This window comes from Leptodactylus fuscus, chromosome 3 (assembly GCF_031893055.1).
Source record: "Leptodactylus fuscus isolate aLepFus1 chromosome 3, aLepFus1.hap2, whole genome shotgun sequence".
Classification (NCBI taxonomy): domain Eukaryota; kingdom Metazoa; phylum Chordata; class Amphibia; order Anura; family Leptodactylidae; genus Leptodactylus; species Leptodactylus fuscus.
This window is the reverse complement of record NC_134267.1, coordinates 169,886,977-169,914,074: the sequence shown is the minus strand read 5'-3', so window position 1 is coordinate 169,914,074 and position 27,098 is coordinate 169,886,977. Positions and strand designations below refer to the sequence as shown.

General features: G+C 38.9%; 1 protein-coding gene across 1 annotated transcript in view; it reads left to right on the top strand.

Moving 5' to 3' along the window:
• Positions 1-27,098, top strand: part of RSRC1 (arginine and serine rich coiled-coil 1) — a 226,392-nt gene that overhangs the window by 165,347 nt on the left and 33,947 nt on the right. Inside the window, exon 7 of the mRNA XM_075268757.1 lies at positions 14,521-14,589. Coding sequence (XP_075124858.1) covers positions 14,521-14,589 — 69 coding nt within the window. The remainder of the gene's footprint in view (positions 1-14,520; positions 14,590-27,098) is intronic.

The window sequence follows — 27,098 nt, the reverse complement described above, 5'->3', positions numbered from 1 at the left end:
ACCGCAACACTGAAAGAAGTTAGTCGGGATGAAGTAGTCCCATATAGTCTCATGATTGGGGGGATGAGAAAGTCCTATGGCCACGTATAGTCTCAAGTACTGCGCTCCACCATAGATTTTAAGGACACGTTGATCCAGGGTTTTTATACTGACTGCCAGATTTGGAGTCAGGAAGGAATTTTTTCCCCTGAAATAGGGCAATTGGCATGAGCCTCATGGGGTTTTTTGCCTTCCCCTGGATCAACACTGTAGGGATTGTAGGGTTATAGGTTGGACTTGATGGACTAATGTCTTTATCCAACCTCATCTACTATGTAACTATGTGGCAGAGAGTGTTTAGAATACAAAGGACTACAGTTGCAATAGTGTGAACAGAACTTTTCACAAACCTCCCAACTTTCAGATGGTGTGTGAGAGAAATGTATAGTTCACTGGTAGGCAATCTTTGGTATTCCATTGGTTGTGAAACTACAATTCCCAGCATGCATACCTGCTCTGGAGCATGCTGGGAGTTCTAGTTTCACAGCTGCTGGGGTGCCAAAGATTGCTGAACCCTGATACAGTTCATTGTATTATTTGTGTTTTCTTTTTATCAATATCTATCTTCTTGAGTAGATGATTTACGTATTAGCACAGGGGTAAGGAACCTTTGGCTCTCCAGCTGCTGGGAAACTACAACTCCCAACATGCTTCATTCACTTCAATGGTAGTTCCAAGAACAGCAGAGCAGACATGCATGCTGGGAGTTGTAGTTTTACCACAGCTGGAGAGCCAAGGTTCCCTACCCCTGTATTAGCAGAAACATGTTTAACTATAAAACCTGTTTCAAAAATGCATAAATCCATTAAAGGATTTGAATCCAGGACCTCAGGGCTACAAGGCAACCATACTAACCACTGAGCCACCATGCAGCCCTGATGAAATGTGATGTATATATACTAGAGATATGCTTTAACTTTATAGTGCATTTATAATTGTAAATAAGCATATCAGATTTAGATAAGGGACATGGAGAGCAAAGAGGAACAGGGACTATGGACTATCCTTCAACAAATAGAGGCCATGGGACATATTTACCAAATTAAATGCACCAGAAGTAACTTAAGGAATTCCTCTTCATTTTCTACCACCGGCATTTTTGCCACAGTCGGGATGCTGATGCAGTGTATTCCGGATGAATGGGCCTAATCAGGAGGGAGTCTCGAGCCGCGGACACCATGGCTAAATTAGCCGCGATATCTTCGGCAAAATTGAGCAGGACGTTTCTGTTTTTGCATACTGCTGCGACCTCTGCCTCCCAATGAAAACAACGGGCGGTGTATTCTGGGAGGAATCTGCTCTGTATTCGGGGGTGAAATCCACCCACAAATCTGCAAATATTCCTCTGTGTGAATACAGCCTTAATTTGTGCCTAAAAAACTGGCCCACATTTAATGTGTTGTAGACTCATTTTCTTATCTTATCCAAAATTAAGTATGACTCAGCAATAAAGGGTTAAGTTTTAAGATGCAACAGAGTCTTAAAAAGAAGCAAATGGTGCAAAGAAAGCCATCTAACAGGTAATATAAACTTAGACATCACATTTATCATCCAGCATCAACCACTGTGACAGTTTGCGTAACTAACACTGGAGAGTCATGGTGTAAATCTTAGCTAGTATTAGTATGTACAGTACATACTGCGCCATTCCTATCCTCTGCCAGTCAGTGGTGTGATCTTGCCCATCTTGTGCCCAGCGGTACAATAGGTCTGTCAGTCCTTCATTTTGAGACCACCCTACTATTCGGTCTGAACACCTGAAAGGAGGAGGATATCCTGTTCCTATATGTGCTGTAGTAACCACCAGTGTAAAACTATTATAAATAATTGTATTCTTTCTATATGTTTTATCATAAAAGAAAGAAAAAGATTACAGAAAATATGTTTAGTGGATGAGAAGTTCTCATGTACACAGTTGTATAATGCGTCCGTTCAGTAGCTGTATAATTACTGCCAAGGCCTGGATTTTGTCTGTTTTCTGAGATCCCTTAGACCTTTCTCAAAGAAAGCCATAAGATTGGTATTATTGATCTCCCTGGTTGGGATCTGACCTTGTTATTGGCTCTAAATTTATAACTTCAGCACAGAGTTGTAATATGGACGTGTAGACAGGCTGGGAATCTTTAAGTCCTCAATTTATATTGCTTAAAAAAAGAAGTAAAATAAGTTGAGTTTATTGCTTTCTCTTAAGGCTTTCTGAGTCTGTATGTGGTCTTAAGAGGACTTTCTGAGTCTTCATGGTGTTTTATATGTACCTGTTCACACACAGTAAGGAATAATGTCAGTGTAGACCAGTGGTCGCGACCCACAGGTTGAGAACCGCTGGTGTAGACAGATGTTGTTTTTTTTAAGTTGTTTTTTGTGTGTGGGGGGGTTTATCACCTTTTACCTTGTGCAACTGTTTTATATGATGTTTGTAGCGTATAACTAATATTTTTCTCTGTCACTTTTTTAACATGAAAATTTTGACTTTATTTATTTTTGAATGTAGATTGTGGGCCCATATAGGGATCACAATGTACATTTATTTTCCTTTCAGTATGTCTTTGTAGAATGGGAGGAAATCCACACAAACACAGGGAGAACATACAAACTCCTTGCAGATGTTGTTCCTGGCGGGATTCAAACCCAGGACTCCAGCGCTGCAAGACTGCAGTGCTAACCACTGAGCCACTGTGTTGCCCCAACATGGGAAATTTGACAGCTCCTCCAGGACACACCTTATTTCGGGAGGTTTTAGAGGAGTTGGCGAATTTGTTTTTAAGGCTATAGCCAACTTTATTTGCAAATCTTAATGAATTTCGGCTCATGGATTACTAGTTCTTAAAATTAATTTGAATAAAAATCAGGCGCATGTAGTTTTAAGTTGCATCTACAAAGTACCCAAACGTGAGTCCTTTCTCTCTTACTTTACAATTTCCATTCTTCATATATGTGAGTTACCTTCTATATCTACATATCCGCGATCTTCTTATCTACTGGCACTGTTTTAAAGACAAAAGTGTAAATTCTCATCAAATTTGTGCATATAGTGAAAATTGTGTAGAATATTTTCAAGCAGGAATTCAAAGGGTTCAATATTAGGTCACTGGTAATTTTATAATAACAGGTCATGTAGTAATATAAAATGCTTTTGCAAAAAGTACTTATGTATAACTTATCATATTGATTATATTCATTAGGAATATAACAGTATGTTGACCTATATTAACCCTCGCTAATGCATGTCCTGCAGTTACTATTAGATTATTAGTGCGGAGATTAGTTTATTAAAGCTTTATTCTTACTGCACCATCTAGTGGCTCAAAAGCAAATTGTCCGTAATAAATCACCATTGACAGTGCCTTTAATTTTAGGTAATTATTGCTTGGCACTGTAAGCTTTGCTTTTGGGGTTTGATATGTTATTATTTCATTTCTATAATATTTCAATATTTTTTTTTCTCTTCAGTGTTTGTATGTCCAACGAAAAAAGAATCTAGACAATGCATATATATATATATATAGTACGTGCGTGTGTGTATACTGTTCAGTTTATTTCACACCGCTTATGCCTTGGATCATGTTTTGTACGCACCCTTATGTTTTAACATCCATGACTGTACTTTATGTTAAAAAAAGATTTGGTTTCCTGTAAAGATTATCTGTAATGCACTGTTACATAGAGTATCTGTCTCACAACGCTCCTCCTAGCACCAGCATCCAGTAGCCACTTACCTCTGAAGACTGTATCTGTTTTCATTATAGTTCACTATCTAAAAGCTTTGACCTTTAACCTAGAGGCTCATTCACTAATATCCTGCATTGAGAGTTTGTCAGATCACATAGTTTACCCGTTATGCCTTAAGAAAACCCTTAGGTAATTGCAAAGTGCTTACCTATCAAACAGCCCAATCCACTGAAGGTGTTACCTATACACCTGGGTAGCTGCAACCAAAAACATGGTCATACTTGGGCCTTACCAGTAGCCTATTTGACAAGTATTTCACTCTTCTCTTGATTCCAGTGTGATAGTAACATAATCACAAGATGAATTACAATAACACTATTATTGTATGTGTATTATATTTTATTGCAGTTATCTGTTTAGTATAAAGGAGCCCTAGTTTTGTTGTATGACCCAATTCCTATCTGGTGGCATTAAAGGGGATTTCCGGGCTAAAAATATTGATAATCTATTTTTAGGAAAGAGCGTCAGTATGAGATTGGGGACAGTCCAACACCCAGGACCCCTACTGATCAGTTACTCTGGGCACCTGTAACACAGAGAATGGAGCAGGAAGCAGACAGCAGCTCTGGTCTCTGTATAGTGGCCAAACCAGGTTACTTCAGTGACAGCTAAACTGCACTTAAACTGGTTTAGCCTCTGCATGGACAACAGAACTGTTTGCTTCCTACTCAATTCTTTGTGTATTAGCTACTAATACTAGCTGATGAGTGGAAGAACCAATTACATTTTCAGAATTTAAAGGGAATCTGTCAGCAAGAAAATCGGTATGAAAATAATGATGGTACCTGGTAGGGCGGCTTCTATACTTTCAAAAAATGCCTTTCTTTTTCTGGATTGCAACTTTTTCATGAATATCAGCATTTTATTTTTATGCAAGTTAGCTGAAGTGTGCTTAAGTGTTATTTCTTCTCTTGCCCTGGCCTTGCTCTTTGATATAGATAACCACCCAGTAAGTACTACACTTACCATGGGCAGTCCAAACAATGAGTGCAGGGGGAAATGTCACTCAAGCAATGGGGAGTGGATCTGGGTGCAGTTAGGGGCAATTATCTAGAGGGTTAAGCCCCAGCAGGAGAAGGTTTGAGTTGCGATGCCAAGCACAGCACTATAGACATATTCAGAGCTGTGCTAGGTAAGTACTGGAGAGGCTGCAGTATATGTGCTTCTTCCAACTGCTGATGGGTCGGGGACCAGGGTGTCTGACCTCTGCCGATCTTTTACTGATGGCCTATCCTAAAGATAGGTCATCAATTATGTAGTCTGGAAAAACCCCTTCGATGATATTAATTACAAAATCTATCCAGAGTTATGGAGCTGTACAGAATACATGGCTGAGAACTAATGACCTAGGCGGTAAAGACTGGCACCATGAAAGTGTTAGAAGAATGCTTTTGCATTTAGTGCTCGGTCCTGTTTTACAAAGTGCTGTCACTTAGCGCACACACATAGATCTTGTGCACCGTCAGTGATGAAAGCTCTGGTTTTCTTCTGGCAGCGTTTCAGGCTTACACCCCGCTGCAGATTACACTTTGACTTATTGGAATAAAATCTCTGGAATGACAGAGCTGAGCAGGTCATTTTTTTGTTCCCGTTATTAAAATGACCGTTTGTACACTATTATTCAAAATAGCCAAGTCTTTATGGCATTTTGGTGAAATTCTCTTGTAGCGGCGTACATTTGCTGGAAAGGGCAAACTTGCATAGTAGAAAAGATAAATCAAATTCAAGAATGGGTAGTTTATTGAATCTAAATTGTGCCCAGTTGGCCTAAGATCTATATGTGAGCAATCCATCTTGTGTTGATAATAGAGGCTCTGGAAATCCACCTGATGTTTGCAATATTAAATTTCAGTCTAATGAGCTGTACTAATACATATTGAAGATGGTTGTAAAGAGCAGATTGTGAGTCCAAGCGGGATAATTTGAAAGAAACATCAGCTTAGCCTTTAACATGACTCTAGGGGTACAGCTACAATTACACATATAAGCAAAATTGCATTTAAATAGAATTCCTATTATGCTTGTTTTCTAGGAGATGGCACGAAGCCTGGGAAAATGTCAGTGCCTTCATAGTTTAGTGTTTTATTCTTTTATTATTCTATTTATCAGTACGGTGTGATACCTAATATCTCTGTATATGGTTATTGACATGAACTTAATTCTTCATTTTTTTTCCCATTTGAAAGCTACTTTTTACATAAAATATCTAAAAGGACACAACTGTAAAATTCATGAGCACTACTAGAGAGAATGGCCAATAAGCCCTCTTTTCAAAATGTTACAGATTAAAGCATACCTCCAAATGTAAAATAGCATTACATTAATGAATAATATAAGTGAATCTAAGGAATGTTGTAATATATCTTATTAAAGGAATATCTTTCTCCACGTGTTAGACTGCTCTTATTCTTCACCATTTAGCTGATTAGAACCCTCACCTCAAACAAAGAAGTCTATGGAGAGGGGAGGTGGAGGAGTGTGTTGATTAATTGCCTCTTTCTCTGCCGCTTTAGGGTCAGTGCACATGGAGTATTTTGGTGCTGATTTTGACGCTGAATCCACCTCTAAATCAGCCTCCAATAAAAGCCTCCCAATAGAACTCTATTGGGAGGCTTTTTTTGGAGGCTGATTTTGAGGTGGATTCAGCGTCAAAATCAGCGCCAGAAAACTCCTTGTGCATTGACCCTTAGGATGAGTTCACACGGAGGAAAGTGAAGCGCAATCTGGCACGTATACACGTGTGAGCAGATTGCGCTCGCAAAAACATCCCATTCATTTCAATGGGAGTTAGGATCGTACACGCTGCGTTATTTTGCGGCCATGATTTTGCAGCAGCAAAATAACGCGGCGTATACGATCCTAACTCCCATTGAAATGAATGGGATGTTATTGCGAGCGCAATCTGCTCACACGTTTATACGTGCCAGATTGCGCTCCACTTTCCTCCGTGTGAACTCACCCTTAGAGTCTTATATAGAAAGATAGCAGTGTCAAAAGAGCTCCCTCACTCACAATGTGTCTTTTCCAGCAGTCTCTGCTCCCCCTCCCCCTCCCCTTAGCTTCTAAGTAAAAAGTAACTGCACAGCAAATGAAGAAGACTTGTTTCTCTAATAAGATATATTGCAAAGTTTCTTATGATCACCTGTACTATTATTTATACAAAGTTGCTTTATAATTGGAGGTACGCTTTAAGGATTTTACATGAACAGCATGTTTTGACTCTGAAGCCTTTGTCAGGTGAAAGTATAAATGTGTGGGTTTTTTTATTGTATTTCACTGCTAATTGAATACTACTACAAGTACAAGAGCTTTGTTTTCCTTTTGGCCGTGCATCTAGTTTCCTGGACATCTGTAGTGATATACAGATGTTATATAATGTCTACTTATTGCAAAATGGCCATTGCAGTGATCTATTGAATGATGAATTATGACAAGACCCTTTTTACGGTATGTGCAAATAATTGTATAAGCTGTAGTTGAAGCAAAACCGTAAGGCCTATGTACACAGAGTGATAATCACCCAAGCAGTCATTAAGGCTAAGGCTCCACGTAGCGAGCTGCAACCAAAACGTACTGCGGAAAAGACTGGCGGAAACAAAAATCACGTTTTTTCCTTCATCACTTTTCGCTGTCTCTTTTATACCTATACAGACAACACCAGCCTTTCCGCAGATATAATTGAAATTCTGCAACTTAAAAAAACGAGACCGTTTTTGAAATTCCAGAATTAGCGCTGTGGATATTTTTCTGCAATGTGTGAATGAGATTAGCCAGAATCCCATCCACTTTGCAGGTACTGTAAAAAAACACCATGGTTTTTGTCGCAGCATTTTCGCAATGTGGGGCCTCGGCCTAAAGGGGTTTTTCAGGAGTGAAATATTGATGACGTATTGATATGATAGTTCATCAAAATCTTATTGAGGGGGTCAGATAGCCAGGACCCCCACAACAATTAGCTGCTCGCAACAGCACTTGGATGAGCTCCCCCATCCCCAAGCCAATAACGTCATATTCATTGGTAACATGCCCTGTTTGTAGATCAGTGTCATTCAAGTGAATAGCACAGATCTGCAATACCATGATCAGCCCCTGCCCAGTGTAATGCGCTGTGCTTAGTATTTAGTGAAGAGGCTGCTGTGCTCACCAAAACATTGCAGTCCCTTCATACATTTAGTGGGGTCCTTAAGAATTGGTCATCAAAATTTAATTTCCATAAACACCTGCAGCAATTTTTGCCAGTGTAAACACTTCCAGCAATCCAACGATAAATGCTAATTGTCTTCTTTGTCATTGTTTGCATTAGTCTTTACTCATTAAGGTGTTCTTCAGGATTATGATATTAAAGGGGAGGGAGGGATCAATACGCCCTTCGCTGCTGTCTGTGAGTGCAGGTTGTGCCTTTGTCACCTGAAGCCCTGCACCCCACATGACTGCTGAGGCCAATTGGTAACGTATGTGACTACTTCCAGGGACTGAGGCACCGCGCCCGACTGATTGGACTGCGGCAGCCAGCACCAGAGTGCCAGGAACAATTGAGCTTGGCTCTTTTTGTTTGTATTGCTTTTTACTGTTACACCTGTCCCCCAGAGTTTGTCCAATTCGTAGACAACCCTGTTAATGACCTATCCTTGGGATAAATACAGAGGAAGGAACCAGCCTTGCGGAAAACAGGCAGATAATCAGCGCTCACCCAGTTTTGAGAAAGAAGGTAGACTTTATTTGGCATTATCCTTGGGATAGGCCATCAATATCAGATTAGTGGGGGCCACCAGTCTGAAGAGGCATCCTCGCTGCTTACCAAGCACAGCTCTGTACACTATATAGCTATTGTTCTTATTATTGCAACTCAGCCCTATTTACTTGAATGGGATTGAGCTGCAAACAGACCATGTAACCAATGAATGTGATGTCATTGACCTATAAAGCTCTGTCACCTGCAACAGCTGATCAGTGGAGGTGTCACGCTTCCACCAATCTGTTATTGATGACCTATCCTCATGAATTATTATAATTATATAAGTCCCAGAAAACCCCTTTAAACCCATGACTCGGATTACCATGGTGCACCTGTAGCCATTCCTATGTGTTTGTGTACACACCAGTGTCATACCGTACTGCGCCCTCGCGTTTCGTCAAAGTTGAGATTCTTCACTTTTAATTTTTTCTCTTCTGACAAGGCAGTACTTTTTAAACTTAATATTTCATCAAGTATAATGCTATTAGAGACTTATTTTCACTTAGTTCACTCATCAGGCAGTGAGATGGCAATAAAAGGGAATGGCTCCTTTGAGACATTAATGCTTTGGAATAAATGATGTGCTAGAACAGAAATTTAATTAATTTACAGAGTATATTGATAGTCCCCTGTTACTGTGCTGTATATTTTTAATCTTCTTTAACATCTGTAGTAAAGTGTTTCAAAACCCCTGCAGTTGAGCAACTAATAGATAATTAAGTAATAAGGGAAGAGGTTTCCAGAGGGAAAGAGAATCTTTTAACGAGTGCTGTCATAATAGGAATAAAGCGCTGTTCACATGATTTATCGAGAAGAAAATATCTAATTCTATTATGTTTTAAACTCTAAGCTCTATCTGTGCAATATATGGAGAATGGATTCTTATAGGGTTTTATGAGCAGGAAAATAATCTGCACACCGACGACTTTGTATTTACTTTACCAGCTTTTTCTGCTGAAAATAAGACTTACAGAGAACATAAGGTACATGTGTATATGGTATAAACATATGCTTTCATATATCACAAGCCGCCAGGGAGAGCCTCCATTTTAACTATTGTACTTGGTTAAATCTGATGATGATACTACAGTGTTTTTTTTATTCTTGGAGTGTTTTGTTACCTTCTAAAAGCTTTCTGCAATGTAGAATTAAGTAAGTAACAGATCTGGCCCTCATATTATTAGACTTTTCTAGGGTTCAGTACCAACTAGGTTCACCTCTTTGTATATTATGTCCTACTACACAGTCCAGTCATATTAATGTGACCATTGCCTACTTTTGACGTCAACGTTAAATAACCAATCGCAGAAGGCACGTGTCAACAGCCATCTGGGTGCACTCATCATTGTGGAAGGCACGATGGATCAGCACAAGTATGCATCTATCCTCGCGGACCATGTTCACCCCTACATGCAAATTGTTTTTCCTCAGGATGATGGCATCTACCAACAGGACAATGCGACGTGTCATAAAGCTCGCAGTGTACGTTCGTGGTTCAAGGAGCACCAGGATGAGATTACCATACTCCCATGGCCGGCAAATTCCCCGGACTTGAACCCAATCGAGAATCTGTGGGACCACCTTGATCTGGTTGTTCGCGCCATGGATGCTCAACCACGTAATCTAGTGCAGTCGGCCACAGCACTGGAGTTGGCATGGCTCAACATCCCAGTGATCATCATCACAACATCCCCTCTCTTCCTGCAAGTCTCGCAATGGTCCGCTATGGAAATGGTGGTTATTCTGGATTTTGACAGGTGGTCACATTAATGTGACTGGACTGTGTATATTATATCCCACTAGTAAAGAATCTAAAGACTAGTTGAGATGATGGGGTGAATGTATTTAGACCTGTACTCCAGAGAGATTTGGGACTTTTTGATCTGATTTGCACAACTATGTTGTGACCTTTTGAAGCTTTACACCAATTTATCCCCTTTTGGAAAGTCGCAATCTCACTCCAGCAGAAGGAAAATGGAGTAACATTTCAGGACAGAATTTCTAGACTTAAAGATCTGTCAAATCTGTCAAACATCTTGCAACATTTGATAACTTTGGCACAATTTATGATAGCACAGACTCTAACAAATGAATTTCCTCCATGATAAATCCCCCCAATGTTAAGCTGTTGCCCACAGCAGCCGTTCACTATTTACTTTCCAGTAGAAAAATTAAAGGCTAAAGAGCCAGCGCCTCCAAATTTTATTGTTCTACTTTGTGCTTGTTACACAAGGTACTTAAACATTTGTTCCAAAAAGGTTGTGTTTATTTCTATGTAATCAATATTCAGACATACCCCCCAGGGAATCCGTTCACTTTAATACAGCAATCGGAAAGCAAAAGGTTATAGCGTGTACAATACTTTTGTGTCTAGCCAAAGAAACATGCACAGGTGGAAGGCAAATCTCTTAGTCTCCACTTGCCTAATTAAAAGTTTATTTCCTTTTATTACATGATATGTTATACAGTCGTGGCCATAAGTGTTGTCACCCCTGAAAATGAAGTATTTTGCACTGAAAATTATTGCAATTATACATGTTTTGTTATACACCTGTTTATTTCCTTGTGTGTTTTGGAATAGCACTATAAACAGAGAAAAAAAACTCAAAAAAATTAGCTTGGCCAAAATACTGCCACCCTTGACTTAATATTTGGTTGCACTTTGGAAAAAACTAACTGAACTCAATCGCTTCCTTTAACCATCAACAAGCTGCTTACACCTCTCAAATGGAATTTTGGACCCTTCTTCTTTTGCAAACTGCTCCAGGTCTCTCATATTAGAAGGGTGCCTTCTCTTCACAGCAATTTTAGAAATTGGAAGCCAAATAGAATGGATAGGGAATCCTGGTGGTGGTTCCGACAAATAAACGTTTCGGTCTGAAAGACCTTCCTCAGTATGTCGGTAGGAAGAAATAGGAAGACAAATAGAATGGACAGGGAATCCTGGTGGGTGAGTGTCACCCACCAGGATTCCCTATCCATTCTATTTGGCTTCCTATTTCTTCCTACCGACATACTGAGGAAGGTCTTTCAGACCGAAACGTTTATTAGTCGGAATAAAATTCACTTTGGAAGCACATTCATAGAGTGCCGGAAATTTTTGTTTACTGCATTATGATGGCTGTGAGAAGCCATTTCCGGGCACCTGCCTAACCACCGAGTGATGGTTCATTATTTACATGGTATTTAGATTCAGACATATTTCTGGCCACTTCAGAACTCACCAATGCTTTTTTTTCTACCCATTTCTGGGTGCTTTTTGAAGTATGTTTGGGGTCATTGTCCTTTGGGAAGACCCATGACCTAGGACACAAACCCAGCTTTCTGACACTGGGCTCTATATTGTGACTCAAAATAATTTGTTAATCTTCAGTTTTCATGATTGTTTGCACACAGTCAAGACACCCAGTTCCAGAGACAGTGAAACAACCCTAAAACATCTTTGAACCTCCACCATATTTCACTATTGGTACTGTGTTCTATTTTCTGTAGGCCTCATTCCATTTTTGGTAAACAGTAGAATGATGTGCTGAAAAGCTCTATATTGGTCTCATCTGTCAACAAGACATTTTCCTAGAAAGATTTTGGCTTACTCGTGTACATTTTGGCAAACTCCATTCTATTTTTTTATGTCTTTGTATCAGCAGTGGGGACTCCTGGGTCTCCTGCCATATCATTTCATTTCATTCAAATGTCGCTAGATAGTTCACGCTGACACTGATGCCCCCTGAGCCTGCAGGACAGATGGAGTAACTGATGGCTATCAATTACGGTCCGTTATAAGTCTATTGCCCATAGACTTCAATGTTAAAAAAATAACGGACACTTCCTATCTGTTTTTTTTTTCAAATGGACAGAAAAGTCCTGCATGTAGGATTTTTTTGTCCGCTTAAAAAAACAGACATGGGTGTAAATGGACACTAAAGGACATAAGATAAAATCCCATTGAAAGTAATGGAAATTTCAGACAGACAAGCTAGTGTCCATTGATAAAATCTTGTACGGGCAATAGCCAACGACACTGCTGATGGAATCCTACAGTAGTGTGAACGTCCCCTAACTTGCCACAGGCGAGTTTGAACAAGTATCACTTTCTTGAAAAAAGTTATTTACCCACAATGTTGAAAAGATGCCAACAATTTTATTCAGCCAATTTTTGTAGGTTTGTGTAAAATTATGTAAAGTTATTAGCTTTTTTTCCCTCTGTTTTTTTTTTTTTTTTTTTTGATGTTCCAATACACACAAAGGAACAAAATATCCATAATTGCATTTTCTGGAAGAAATATTTCACATTCTGGAAGAATTTCAGGGGTGCCAACACTTAAGCCTATGACTGTAACTGATAGATAAGTCCAACACTTCTCTCAAGAACGGCAGTGCTTCAAACCCCATCTTGTGGACAGGTGGACACATGCTCAGACCTCTCCATTCATTTCTATGGAATCTTGGAGAATAAGTGTGTAGGGCAGTCCAGCTATTCTCAGTAGTCCCATAGCAGTGAATGGAGGAAGCCACACACGCTCAGCCACTTCGCCTCTCACTGCAGCTTCAAGACTGGTGTCCTGTAAATGTACCATTAATGTCTCAGATTGGAAAACCCTTTTAAAGTAAAGAGACCCAATGTGGGATATGAATAGCCTTCAGGTACTTAGACAAATCCCTCTAATGGAAGATGCCATGGTCCAAATTGTACTGAGAACTGGCCTGACCATTGCCAGACCCTTGGGATAAAGGCTTACATGATCTTCTGCTGGAACCATGCACTGAGTATGTTAAAATACTACACACCTAATTCATTATTTCTGCTGAAATTGTAGTTTATGAAATGTGTTTTAACAAAAATTTTACAGAAGAGGAAAGATGATAACATGAAAGAACAAAATTATACCTGTACACGTTGCAGTTGCAGCAGTGGTGGTCTTTGCCCATATCCTTCTTTGCAGTGATGACATGACCGCCGCTGTGTCACTAGTATTTATGGCATATGACCACTGAGGTCAGTAATCGGCCACAGGAGTGACTTTGATGTGTATGATGTCATCATTGCAGGACAAGTAAGGACCACCAAAGCAGTAGCACTAGAATGGATGGGATTAAATAGGTATATATAGGTATATTTTTAATTTTGTCACAAGCAGAGGACCCAAAGAACTATAAAACTTAACTTTTAATATAAATTATAATATTTAAGATGGTCAAAAAACATCACCAATTTAAGAGCACAAAACAAACCGTTCTCTAGGAACAGTCTTACCTGGACCAACTGAGAGACGTTGGGAACTGGCAGATGAAGGGTTGGTGCATTTATACCCTATCTCTCAGCTATGTCCCACAATTACTCCTGTCCAAACAAGGACAGTCCCCAGAATTCTCCTTGTATCTCCCTATGAAATTAGATCCGTCTCCTTTATTTCCTGCACCCCAATGCGTTTCATGTCCCAACAAGATAGAGAGGCAATCCTCAGGGGATTTCTAAGTATGAGCCCAGTGGGGAGTGAAAGCTCTTCAAGCTGCTCAACCGTAGTGAGTTTGCTAGTTGTAGGGCTATAGAGGTGGATTCTCCACTCTGAGTACAGGGGAGCATTTGTGTCAGCAGTATTTTTTAATTCAGAAACTTTTTTGTACCTTGGCAAGTCTTTTAAATCCCAGACATCCCCTCATTGGCTCACTAGTTGAAGACCAACACGGTCGGACATAAAGCCAATGTATTATGAAATCATATATCTAGTTGGCTAATAAAAGCTATTACATTTGTTATAAGATGCTGTCATTGGAGTATTGGTAATGTTGGTAGCGGTCTGTCCTGTCTGCCATGCTTCCTGTTAAGCGTTCTTCTGATCTAGGTGCTATTGACATTTTATATTTTGTGACCTATTTTTAGCAGTGATTTTTCTGCTAATGCTGTATGGTACAACAGCATTCTGCTGTATTCATTGACTTCTTGCCTAAAGCTTTCTAATCTGCTGCTGATATATTAATGGAATTAGGATTGTCTAATTCTTTCTTTTTCTGACCAGCAAAAGCAGATGAAGTATTACGAGCAAAGGAAAAGAGTGAAGAGGAGGCCAGAAAGCGTAAAGAAGAAGGTAGGTGTCAATATAGGTCTTTGTCAAGGCCAAGACAAAATCTGTAGCATGCAAATTATCTGAAGGTTGTTAGAGCCTATACAGGAATATCAGACTCTATCAGTCTTATAGCATTTCATCAGCATTATTAGTCACTAGGTGCCACTTTCTGGAATGGTTTCTGAATAGAATCTGGAAGAGATGTATTGCTTGATCAAAGGTGCCTGTATTTATGTAGGTTTCTCCATGTCTGTGCTTGAACATGGTGAGAGTAACATATTTAAGATTGGCCGGCATGCAGGGGAGGGGAGGGAAGAGGATACATGTGAATGCTGAACACCCTGCTCCATATAGGCTTATACTTGCTACGCTGTGTCTTCATTTATGATCCTAAAACGCACACAGGCAGCTGCCCTTACAAGTGTGGTATATCACATATAAGATGTACCGTAGGAGAGAATAAGCCCTAAAGCATTTAAACAGATTACTTCTGTCTATAGAGTCATTCCTCAAAGTTTTATACTTTTCCTGGCATACTGATTATGATTTCCACCATTGATATGATTTCCACCATTAATATTTTTTGCTTTTCCACACCTCTGGTATCTATAAAACAGGGTGGATCTGTCCGTTCACTTCTTATGAGAGTTATGAAATTTGGATACAATAAATAATGCTTATATTGAAGGGAAAGGTGGACAGCTTTCACATCAGGTGGGTTGAGGACCATGTTGGGCATACTCATCGATTAGACTTCGAATACGCCATACATTTCTAAGGGGGAAATGCCCCTTTTAAAGGGGCCTAAAACTGGTCTATATGATTTTTTAAAATAGAGGGGAATAATCTACTGCCAGAAACCACTGATACCAAGTTAATTCCGGTTGAATTAGGTTATTGGCCAGTCTAAACAAAATCGGTAAGTTAATCCAAATTCAGTTTAATTTATGAGCAGCTTAGACTTCTCGGTATACTCAGGATTGTCATAGCAGTAATATGCACATTGATGTACACATTTGCTTTATAGCAGTCGTTGGTGAATAAAGCACTGTCAAGGCAGGACCCATGCAACAGAAGTGAGTAGGGTAGGCAATGTTATCTGTTCTGTTTGAGGCACACGTGGATGGAACATGATCGGATATATCAGAAAAAGAACAATAGGGAATATTTAGTGAGATACCGTCCCGCGCATAGCACTATAGACAACTTTACAAGCCTGAACCGCCAATGAATGAGGAATACCGCAAATGAAAGAGGTTAGCTGGCTTTTCTTGGCACTGTTCAACTGAGTATGTTTCTGTTTTGCCAGAAATATCCCTTTAATTTGCATTTCCTATCATTTGTTACCCACATTTACTACGACATCAAAGTGCAGAACTTCATCCTACAAAGATAATAATCTATTAGTTGTATTTCACATTAATAATGGAGGAATACTGAGACTTATTGGATGGGATGTAGGCATTCTCAGAGTCTTTGTAGGCCCGTCTACTTCTACACTTTTATTTATCTTTGCTTTTGAGTTCTCATTCATTGTAGAATAAAGCTAATGCTAGGAATCATCTTTAGAGGTTTTAGGATATTGGCGTTTAAACATCTTCTCATTGATCATTTAAAAGAAAATATATAACTTTTACCGCGTAATGAAGAAAATTTAAATAATCTATGCAAAACCGATCTCACTTCAAACTACACTGGGCACTCACTTCATCTAAAGAATATCTTTCTTTCTCTTATGTTAATTTGCTAATTATGTTAGCCAGATATGTAGCTTAATACATGAAATGAATTGCAGATGTAGCCATGATTAATAGAGGTAAGACTAAAATGAAGTTTTCCCTTTGTTGGAGGATTTTTACATGTCATCTCTCCATGGTTTGGTAGGTCAATAACTTAAATTCTGAGGCAACAAAACTTAACATATGTCAAATAATTTCTATTATTAATACTTTATAATCTTTAAAGGGCTTTTTCAAGTTTAGCTATTGATTGCCTATCCATAGGGAAGGTCATCAATATATGATTGGTGGGGATGTAACACCCAGCGCCCCCACCAATGAGCAATTTTAGCACAGTATATGGAGTCAGACGCAGATGACTCTATGCTGTATAGGGATCATGCTGCAGCACAGATCTATGTACTTAAAGGATAAACCATCAATATTTAGGCCTGGACAAGTCCTTTAATTATTCAATACAAGGGTGTTACAGTTATGTGAGCTGCTATGGGGTTCAGAGGCTGAATAGGTGTGATCAGATGGATGGGTGGACAGACAGATGGTTTTGCATTTTCAGGGAAATAAAAAAAAGTGATGGCTTCTGCTATATAAATTTACAGGTTGGATTCCCCTTTGTGCAGATCTAGTATATAGCACTACTGTAAACAGTATTGGATTATAAGAAGGGCAGTATTGCCATGGCTGTGGCCCCTGCACTCCCCCACACCCCAGTTACCTCTTGCACTTTCAAGTAGAACAGTCCCGACCACTTCTTTTTCCAAAAGCAAATATTGGGGGACTATTGAAATCTTCCAATACACAACAGTGTGATGGCAGAATGTGTGAAAATTAGTCACATGCGTATAGCTGAATTTTTAAGATTGAGCAAAAATTGCCGAAGAAGGTGTAATTGAGATAAAATAATGCAGTACTGACTTTTTAAGTTCCCTACTGTTCCCCTTGTACTCCCCGCTGGTCTTGTTTGACTGCAGCGATGAAGTAACATCTACAACATGTGACTATCGTAGCAAGTCTTTGGCCTCAGCGATGTATCGCTGCAAGTTTGGTCAGGACAAGACTTGGCCTATAAAATTTTAGTTTTGCCCTTGATGCAACAACTTTATGTACTCTGCTTAACATCGGTAAAACCTACCTAATATAAAGACAACTGTTCCCCTCCAATTTTTGTTCCACTTTTTTTTAGATTCCTATGGGTATTATTTTTTCATGTCATTGGACAGTGCCAGATTGTGAATGGACACAGAAGTAGAATGGTAACTTTTACTTGTCCGTTCATTTATCCATTTGCAGGAGTAATAGCACAATGCAGAGAGAGGGGGCTCCAGAATAATATTTGCTGATACAGTCCTATGAAAAAGTTTGGGCACCCCTATTAATCTTAATCATTTTTAGTTCTAAATATTTTGGTGTTTGCAACAGCCATTTCAGTTTGATATATCTAATAACTGATGGACACAGTAATATTTCAGGATTGAAATGAGGTTTATTGTACTAACAGAAAATGCGCAATATGCATTAAACCAAAATTTGACCGGTGCAAAAATATGGGCACCTCAACAGAAAAGTGACATTAATATTTAGTACATCCTCCTTTTGCAAAGATAACAGCCTCTAGTCGCTTCCTGTAGCTTTTAATCAGTTCCTGGATCCTGGATGAAGGTATTTTGGACCATTTCTTTCTACAAAACAATTCAAGTTCAGTTAAGTTTGATGGTCGCCGAACATGGACAGCCTGCTCTCAAATGATCTGAAAACAAAGATTGTTCAACATAGTTGTTCAGGGGAAGGATACAAAACGTTGTCTCAGAGATTTAACCTGTCAGTTTCCACTGTGAGGAACATAGTAAGGAAATGGAAGACCACAGGGACAGTTCTTGTTAAGCCCAGAAGTGGCAGGCCAAGAAAAATATCAGAAAGGCAGAGAAGAAGAATGGAGAGAACAGTCAAGCACAATCCACAGACCACCTCCAAAGAGCTGCAGCATCATCTTGCTGCAGATGGTGTCACTGTGCATCGGTCAACTATACAGCGCACTTTGCACAAATAGAAGCTGTATGAGAGAGTGATGAGAAAGAAGCCGTTTCTGCACGTACGCCACAAATAGAGTTGCCTGAGGTATGAAAAAGCACATTTGGACAAGGCAGCTTCATTTTGGAAACAAAAATTGAGTTGTTTGGTTATAAAAAAGGCGTTATGCATGGCGTCCAAAAAGAAACAGCATTCCAAGAAAAACACATGCTACCCACTGTAAAATTTGGTGGAGGTTCCATCATGCTTTGGGGCTGTGTGGCCAATGCCGGCATCGGGAATCTTGTTAAAGTTGAGGGTCGCATGGATTCCACTCAGTATCAGCAGATTCTTGAGAATAATGTTCAAGAATCAGTGACGAAGTTGAAGTTACGCCGGGGATGGATATTTCAGCAAGACAATGATCCAAAACACCGCTCCAAATCCTCAGGCATTCATGCAGAGGAACAATTACAATGTTCTGGAATGGCCATCCCAGTCCCCAGACCTGAATATCATTGAACATCTGTGGGATGATTTGAAGCGGGCTGTCCATGCTCGGCGACCATCTAACTTAACTGAACTTGAATTGTTTGTCCAAAATACCTTTATCCAGGAACTGATTAAAAGCTACAGGAAGCGACTAGAGGCTGTTATCTTTGCAAAAGGAGGATCTACTAAATATTAATGTCACTTTTCTGTTGAGGTGCCCATACTTTTGCACCGGTCAAATTTTGGTTTAATGCATATTGCACATTTTCTGTTAGTACAATAAACCTCATTTCAATCCTGAAATATTACTGTGTCCATCAGTTATTAGATATATCAAACTGAAATGGCTGTTGCAAATACCAAAATATTTAGAACTAAAAATGATTAAGATTAATAGGGGTGCCCAAACTTTTTCATAGGACTGTATGTCCGCTTTGATAGTAAGGAGATCACCACAGGCTGATTATAAATCATTCTCTCACTATATTTGTACAGCTATGCTAAGTACCTGTCTGTCCTTGGACAGACCACAGAGTAGGGTAAAAGAACAGATATACGTTGTTCCTATTTTCCACCTCGGCCAAGCCTTTTCTTTACCATTTTCTTCTTTCATTGTATGTCATAAGAGTAGTAGCATTAGCTGGTTATTTCTCTACTGTAGGCTGTCATTGCTGGTTTATCTGGAGAATTCCCACCACTTGTCCTCTTCTCGGGTTATTTGATTGTGAATCTTTACTTCTTTGAAATGTTATTGTTCTGCTTGGTAAAATGATTTGCACCTGTCACATTACAGAAATGCACGGGAGCCTTTTATTACCGGTTAGTTTTATTATTAAAAATATTAAATATTACGGTCCAGACCCAGTTATTTGTATTTATACAAGCACATGATCTTCTGTGTTTACCTAGGAATTGATGGTATATTTGAATCATTCTTACAACACTTACTTTGTATTCCATTATGTTTGTTCTGGGTTTTTATTTTGTCATTATACCTTTCTGAGGTTTTTCATCATTACTTACAGGAGCGGAGAGCAGCAGTAATGAAGTCTATAATCGTATTCTAAGTTGCCTATTAAAATGTAACTTTTAGGTTCGGGCTAAACAGTGAGTGTGCAACATTAAGATAGCAAATCGTAGCTAGCACTATGAAATGTGGTCATGTTGAAATCCGAGTAGGTTTGGAATTTTAGCAGCTATTGTTTTATATAGCCCGTATAACTAACTAAACACTGAACACAGGACATAAAACTATTTATTTCACAGTGTTAAAGGCGTTATCTGACTTCCAAAACTTATCTACAAATCCATCCACAGCAGTGCTAAATACTCCCTTTTGCTTTATGCTGCCTTTTCTCGGCTTTATTTTACTTGAGACTCCTTGTATCACTGTTATTTACATGCAGTGAATCTGTGAATAAACTACAGTTCCCGAAGGGACAACATGGTGGCTCAGCGGCTAGCACTGCAGCTTTGTAGCGTTGGAGTCCTGGGTTTGAATCCTGCCAAGGACAACAACTACAAGGAGTTTGTATGTTCTCCCCATGTTTCCATGGATTTCCTCCCATACTCCAAAGACATACTGATAGGGTATAAAAATGTTCATTGTGAGCCCTTTATGGGGCTCACAATCCACATTTAAAAAAATAAATAAATAAACTACAGTTCCCATGATGCATCTTAGTGCTCTCGCCTCCAGTGAAATCACAGCTAATATATCATTCCCACATCTGAGGTCACATGATACTGTGATATTTTGTTTGGAAGCGCACTCTCGCCCTCCCACCTGTAAGCAGCAAACACAAAGAGGGAGAGCATCATGGAAAAAAATATTTTTTTCACAGATTCACTACATGTAAATAACAGTGATACAAGGAGTCTCAAGTAAAATAAAGCCAAGAAAAGGCTGCACAATGGAACAGTGAGTATTTAGCACTCATGTCGATGTATTTGCAGATAATTTTTGGAAGCTGGATAACCCCTTTAAGATAGAAAGTAGTAGTACAGCAACCATAAGATTGCTCTTCCAGTACTGGTGCCATTTTTGTTATATGGTGTCTGTATATGTTCACTACATATATGATTAGAAGTATAATACCACTGATACTTTGGCTCTAGCTCTTTATGGGTAATCTTATGGTTGCCTTAATACTGTAATAAAACCAACTATATATATATATATATATATATATATATATATATATATATATATATCCTATTAATATTATAAATGTGAAAGTTTGTGGGTTTGTGTGTTTGGATGTTTGCATGTTCGGATGTTTGTTCCTCAATCACGGAAAAACCGCTCCACCGATTTGGCTGAAATTTTCCACAAACATAGTTAATACACCTGATTAAACAATAGGCTACTTTTCGTCACAATAGCGCACATACGTTTGTGCCAGGACCCCCACAAAACCCAAACTCACACCACCATCTCTGCAATCTCACACACTTTGGACCATAGCAAGCCACAAAATTCATATTGCCCTCTACAGCCTAGCCCCTAACCCCACACAATCACATATACATATACTTTACCACTTTGCCCCTCACCTTACCGATACTCCAGGAGGCTCTCTTTAACGCTCCGGAGCAACCATGTTTGCCGATCCCCAACGCTCTGACAATCCGCGACACCGCCCACCCATGTCAATACCCCTAGGCGGTCTAATAAATGCAAAAAAAAAGTTTTAAAAAAGTAAAAAAAATATAAAAAAATAAATAAAAAGGATTAAAAATTCAAATCACCCCCCTTTCCCTAGAACACATATAAAAGTAGTTAAAAACTGTGAAACACATACATATTAGGTATCCCCACGTCTGAAATCGCTCGCTCTACAAAGCTATACAAATATTTTTCCTGTTCAATAAACGCAGTAGTGGGAAAAATGGTCAAAAGTGCTAAACCACCATTTTTTCACTGTTTTAATACTGATAAAAATTTGAATAAAAAGTGATCAAAGCAATAACATTTCCCGAAAATGGTAGAACTACAAAGTACACCCGGTCCCGCAAAAAAAGACGCCCTATACATCCCCGTACACGCACGTATAAAAAAGTTACAGCTGTCGGAATATGGCGACTTTTCAAAAAATAATTTTTTAACACAGTTTTGGATTTTTTTTAAGGGGTCAAAATGTAAATAAAACCATATAAATTTGGTATCCCCGGAATCGTAACAAAACACAGAATACAGGGGACATGTCATTTTGGTTGCACAGTGAACGCCGTAAAACCAAAGCCCGTAAGAAAGTCGCAGAAATGCATTTTTTCTTCAAATCCACCCCATTCTGAATTTTTTCCCTGCTTCCCAGTACATTATATAGAATAAATAATGGTGGCATCATGAAGAAAAATTTGTCCCAGGAAAAATTAAGACCTCATATGGCTCTGGGAGCGGAGAAATAAAAAAGTTATGGGATTTAGAAGGAGGGGAGTCAAAAACGAAAATCAAAAAATGGCATCGGCGGGAAAGGGTTAACTTCAAATACTTCTGTCCCAAAGTCACTATGTAAAGTTTATACCAACACCGTATAGCAGCTCAAATACAAATGAACTTCAACACAAAAGTCTCATGTGCTCTCAGAATTACAGCAAAAACAAGATACAAACTTACATTTCATATCCCATCCCTTATACACAGTACGAAAACCTTACCCATGCCTGTCTATACCCACTTCTACAATCACCGCAGACAAAGTCGCGGGTACCAGCTAGTATATATATATATATATATATATATATATATATATATATATATATATATATATATATATATATATAGTTGTTTTTAAAGGTTGTTTTTTTTTACCTCTCCCAAGCATATTCATCTTCTACCCCTGCATTACACAGCAAGTTACAGTAATAAACAACATTCCTGTGTTATGTATATTGCTTTTTTAGATGTATTTTGGATGAAAATAAGTTTGAGATAACATGGTAAAGTAGCAGATGGTGTACTGGAGGCGGGCCTTCAACTCTGGAGCACAGGTCTTGGTACTCAAGGATGATGTTATAGCAGTGGCAAGAGCAGTGCTCTAGGGACCTGAAGGCCTGCCCCCAGTGCACCAACTGCCTCATTTACATAAGACTTCAAAGTTGTTTATCACGAAAAGTGACATATATAACAGAGATATGTTGTTTATCACTGAAATGTGCTCTGTAACATGGTGGTGACAGTTATCCATGCTTGTAGAATTTGCTACCATTGACTTGGCATGAAATAAAGATTATGGATTATTTCTTGTGTCTTGTGTTCTGTCTTCAGTTAGTTTTAGGTGCTATTTGTTGTATATTATGAGACAGTTATTTGCAGTTATGACATCTTTGCAAATGGACGCAGATATGGGAATAACTGCAGGACTGGGGTGACAGCTTAAATGTTCTGCTTTATCCTATAAAAGGGAGCTGTGGAAACAGTATAGCACAGCTGAGCTGCACAGGTCCTGTAGCTTCACAATTACAGAAGCAACATGGCTAAATGTTTCTGTAGCTCCCATTCACCTCTGTAGACCTTACAAGGACAGCATTGACTGCCCCCATCGGTCTTGCTATGTGGGCTATGACTTACCAGCAGTTATTCCTATCTCTGCAGTGATGTGAGATGGGACTAACCCTTTGATTAAGAAAGGTTATGACATCTGTAGAACATATGGATTAGGATCGTAGCTAACATGGTAAATATATGGATATATTTTGAGCAGATAGACATTTTAATGTCACTTTAAGGCATCAGAATTTTAGGTGCCGGACATACAGTATGTGCCTACTAGTACTGCTCAGACAACTTGGTGACAAAGGCCAACCTCTTGGATTGAAACTGACATTAGAGGTTGCTCTTTTGTCACCTGATACCTTGACACCTGAGTTATTATCGGTGACAGCTAGAGCTCCTGTATAGGTACATAGATGAATAGTATAGATAAATGATTATTTATAAATGTGCATATATCTTGACCTAAATATTCAAAACTGCCTGCTCTGTATTATAAGACTGTCCCTCGCCTTCGATTGTGGTAGACCTGTAGCCCTTAGATCTGAGATTGGAGATTAAAAAGGGCTTCCCTGCTGTAGCACCATAAAGATACCTGGCTACTTTCCTAGCTACAATGATTTATCAAGGCTGCCATTTTGCCATCTATTTCTTGGCTTCTTTTATACATGGAACTAACTAATATGTCCACGGCATTACACCTTTCTCGCCACTCTTCCCACCTGATTTACAACTTCAGCCTCCGATTGAACTCTGTTTTTCATATTCAAGATTTGCCTGCTATTGCCAAGCACTGGCTCATTCGATCCGCGCGACAATTACTCTGGCCAAAACTCTCTCCGACGACTCTCACTTTTCTTTTTTATATATATTTCTGCACATTACACTCTGCCGATCTTTGCCTGTTAATTGCAGAATTTTTCAGTTTTTTTTTTTTTTTGTCGTCCATCCACATATATATTGAAATAGTTTGCTAGACATAATTATGACTCAGATAAGCGGATTCACTGATCTTTCCATGTCTTTAATCACGATTGCTTGAGAGAGAAAAAAAAAAATAACCTCTGCTATCAAACTGTCTAAAACGCCGTTAAATAAGCAAACACATTAAACGCCAAGCTTTTTAAGCTGTTTATTAATTTGTGCAGAAGAAATAAGAGATTGTCCGGCTCCTTGCCTCCAGTAGATGTGTCATAACACTGCTTTCATTGTAATTTTGTTACCAAACGATGTGAGATTAGATGTTGGATGTTGTATGTAATCTGCTGTGAAATCAAATTATTTGACCTCCAAGCTCACCAATACCCCCTCCTGCCAGCTTGCTGTTAAATATTCAGCATTCTGCTGTCATGAATACAAATGGGGGACAAATTAGAATCTACAGACAGCTGACCCGGGCTGCAGATTAGAGACTGGAGGCTGGTGCTGTTTTAATTACTAAGGCCCCGGTAGCTATTTAAAGGACATATACACAAAAAGAAATCATTTCAGAAGGGACAAAAAAGAAGGAAAAGGGAAAATAAATAGCTGCCTCTTCCCAATTTGAAATTTTGATTTCATTTGCCCTTAGATAAGAGTCATGCTAATTTGCTGAATGGGATATCATCTCTGGGGGCAAGAAATAATTATTACATTATACAGTACTGAGGTTTTTTGTGTTTGTGTGACTCTTTTGATTTGTAAGACTTTATGAAAATGGAAGCTAAAACCCCCCAGTATTTCAATGCAGATGTGAACACTAAGTGGCTTAGTCATTGTTAACTAATGGATCTCGTTTAGTTTTTTTCTTTTAACGTCATGTTAGAAAATCTAGCTTGCCAATCTAAAATGCACAAATAAAATAATCTAAAAGAAATATCAAATCAATTTTGTAAAGTTTATTTTTTTTATTGTAATATATAGTTTTTTTATATATATAATATAATAATTGTATAGGTGTGACTCTAAGGTTTATATCATGGGAATCTGAAGGGGGTACTTTTTTCTTTTTTTTTTTTTGTCTTTAGCAACCTGTTACAGAATTTTAGATGTAGGTGGAAGTGAAATATGGTCGGTCTTGGGGCATATGCTTGAGATACATCATTGTTCTTTATTGTTAAATCTGCATTGTATATTGCTCATGTGTGTTAACCCAACGGCAAATTGATTAGTTATGCCTGGCTAGTAAGCAGTGAAACATTTTGATATCCACTTGGGAAATAAATTTGGCAGAAAATCAGCATGAGTTGATTTAATTATCACTCTGAGACCTTCTCCCTTTCTGGTTTAGTGATCCTGAAACACTCCTTGTTTCGCTGAAATCCGGATGGATACTAAACTCCGCTTACTAATTTGTCCTCTCTTACTATGATAAGCCAAGCAATTACTGCGTTATTGATTTTTCATCATGGCAAATTTTACATTGTTGTGTGTTTTTTTTTCTCTCCTTTTGTATTAAAAAGGCTGAGAGGGATGTGTAAGTGGTTTATGCATTTAGTGCACAAGTGATGTGTTGCAGAATTTAATATCCTCAGTTTGACCTCTGTTGGCAGATAATACAACGTTTTGGCTGCATGTTACAGTAGAAAGCAGACTACAAATGTGATGGGATATATGTGGAGACAGTTTAATTTGTCCTAGTTATATAAAAATCAGGTGGCACATGTTTAGAAATCTGAGTTGTGACGGCGAAACTGGAAAGAATTCCATAATTGTCCCATACATTCAGCTATTCAGCAGAAAACAAGACTTCAATGCTGCTGAGATCGGTAATTATTCTGGAAAAAGTTAATAGTTGCTTAGAACAATGGATTGAAAATCTATAAACATGCAGATTTATACAGTATAGCTGTAATTCTAAGAATTTGTATTACTTTTATGTAACTCTTTGGAGGATAGTTAATGTTAAGCAACCTTCCATTCGGGAGCTCAAAAATGATATACAAGTCAATACTTATAGTGGATGAGTGTTAGTTTTCTTGCTGCTTTTCAACTTGACACCATTATGGGCTGTGATCTGTAACTGCAGTTTAGCTACTGCGCTTAGGGGGCATTCACACTCACGCTACTGTCCGACTGCCATGATTCCGCCGAAATTGCAGGAAAACCAGCTTGGGGGCGGCTTGCCAGTGGTCAGTTTAAAAATCCATTCATTTCAATGGGTTTTTTAAAGCAAACGCCGGTGTCTGTATGCGGCCTCTCTTCTGTGAAACCTGCATGTCCGATTTTGTGTCCGTGCCCCCCCCCCAAAAAAAATGGTTTCACAATGGAGAGGCTGCATACGGACAGCAGTGGTTTGCTTTAAAAACCCATTGAAATGAATGGGTTTTTAAACTGACTGCCAGCAAGCCATCCCCAAGCTGTTTTTTCTGCAATTTCGGTGGAATCACGGCAGACAGACAGTGGCACAAGTGTGAACGCCCCCTTACAGGGAGTCTGAGGAAGTTTGAGACATACCCACTGTTTCATAATTGGTTTAACATGCTGTTCTGCTACATGAAATAGATACAAATGTAGCATGTTGGAAATTGAAGAGGAATTTGTTCGGTCTCCTGCCTCAGATTCCTCTCCACTTTCCAATTCTGTGCAACTTTTTATGGAGTGCTGAAGCAGACCTTCAACTTCCCACCAAAGTTTTCCTATTTACCCTAAGAATAATGGGCGAATCAACTTCAGATACTTGCCACAGGTTCTGCGACTGAATCAGCCATGGAATCTGCAGAAAGAACAAGAGGGACGCCTATTTTTTCAGCGTCCTGTATCAATCTCCAACTCTTATGGAAATCAATGGAGAGGTAGATTCTGGGGAGAACTTGGAA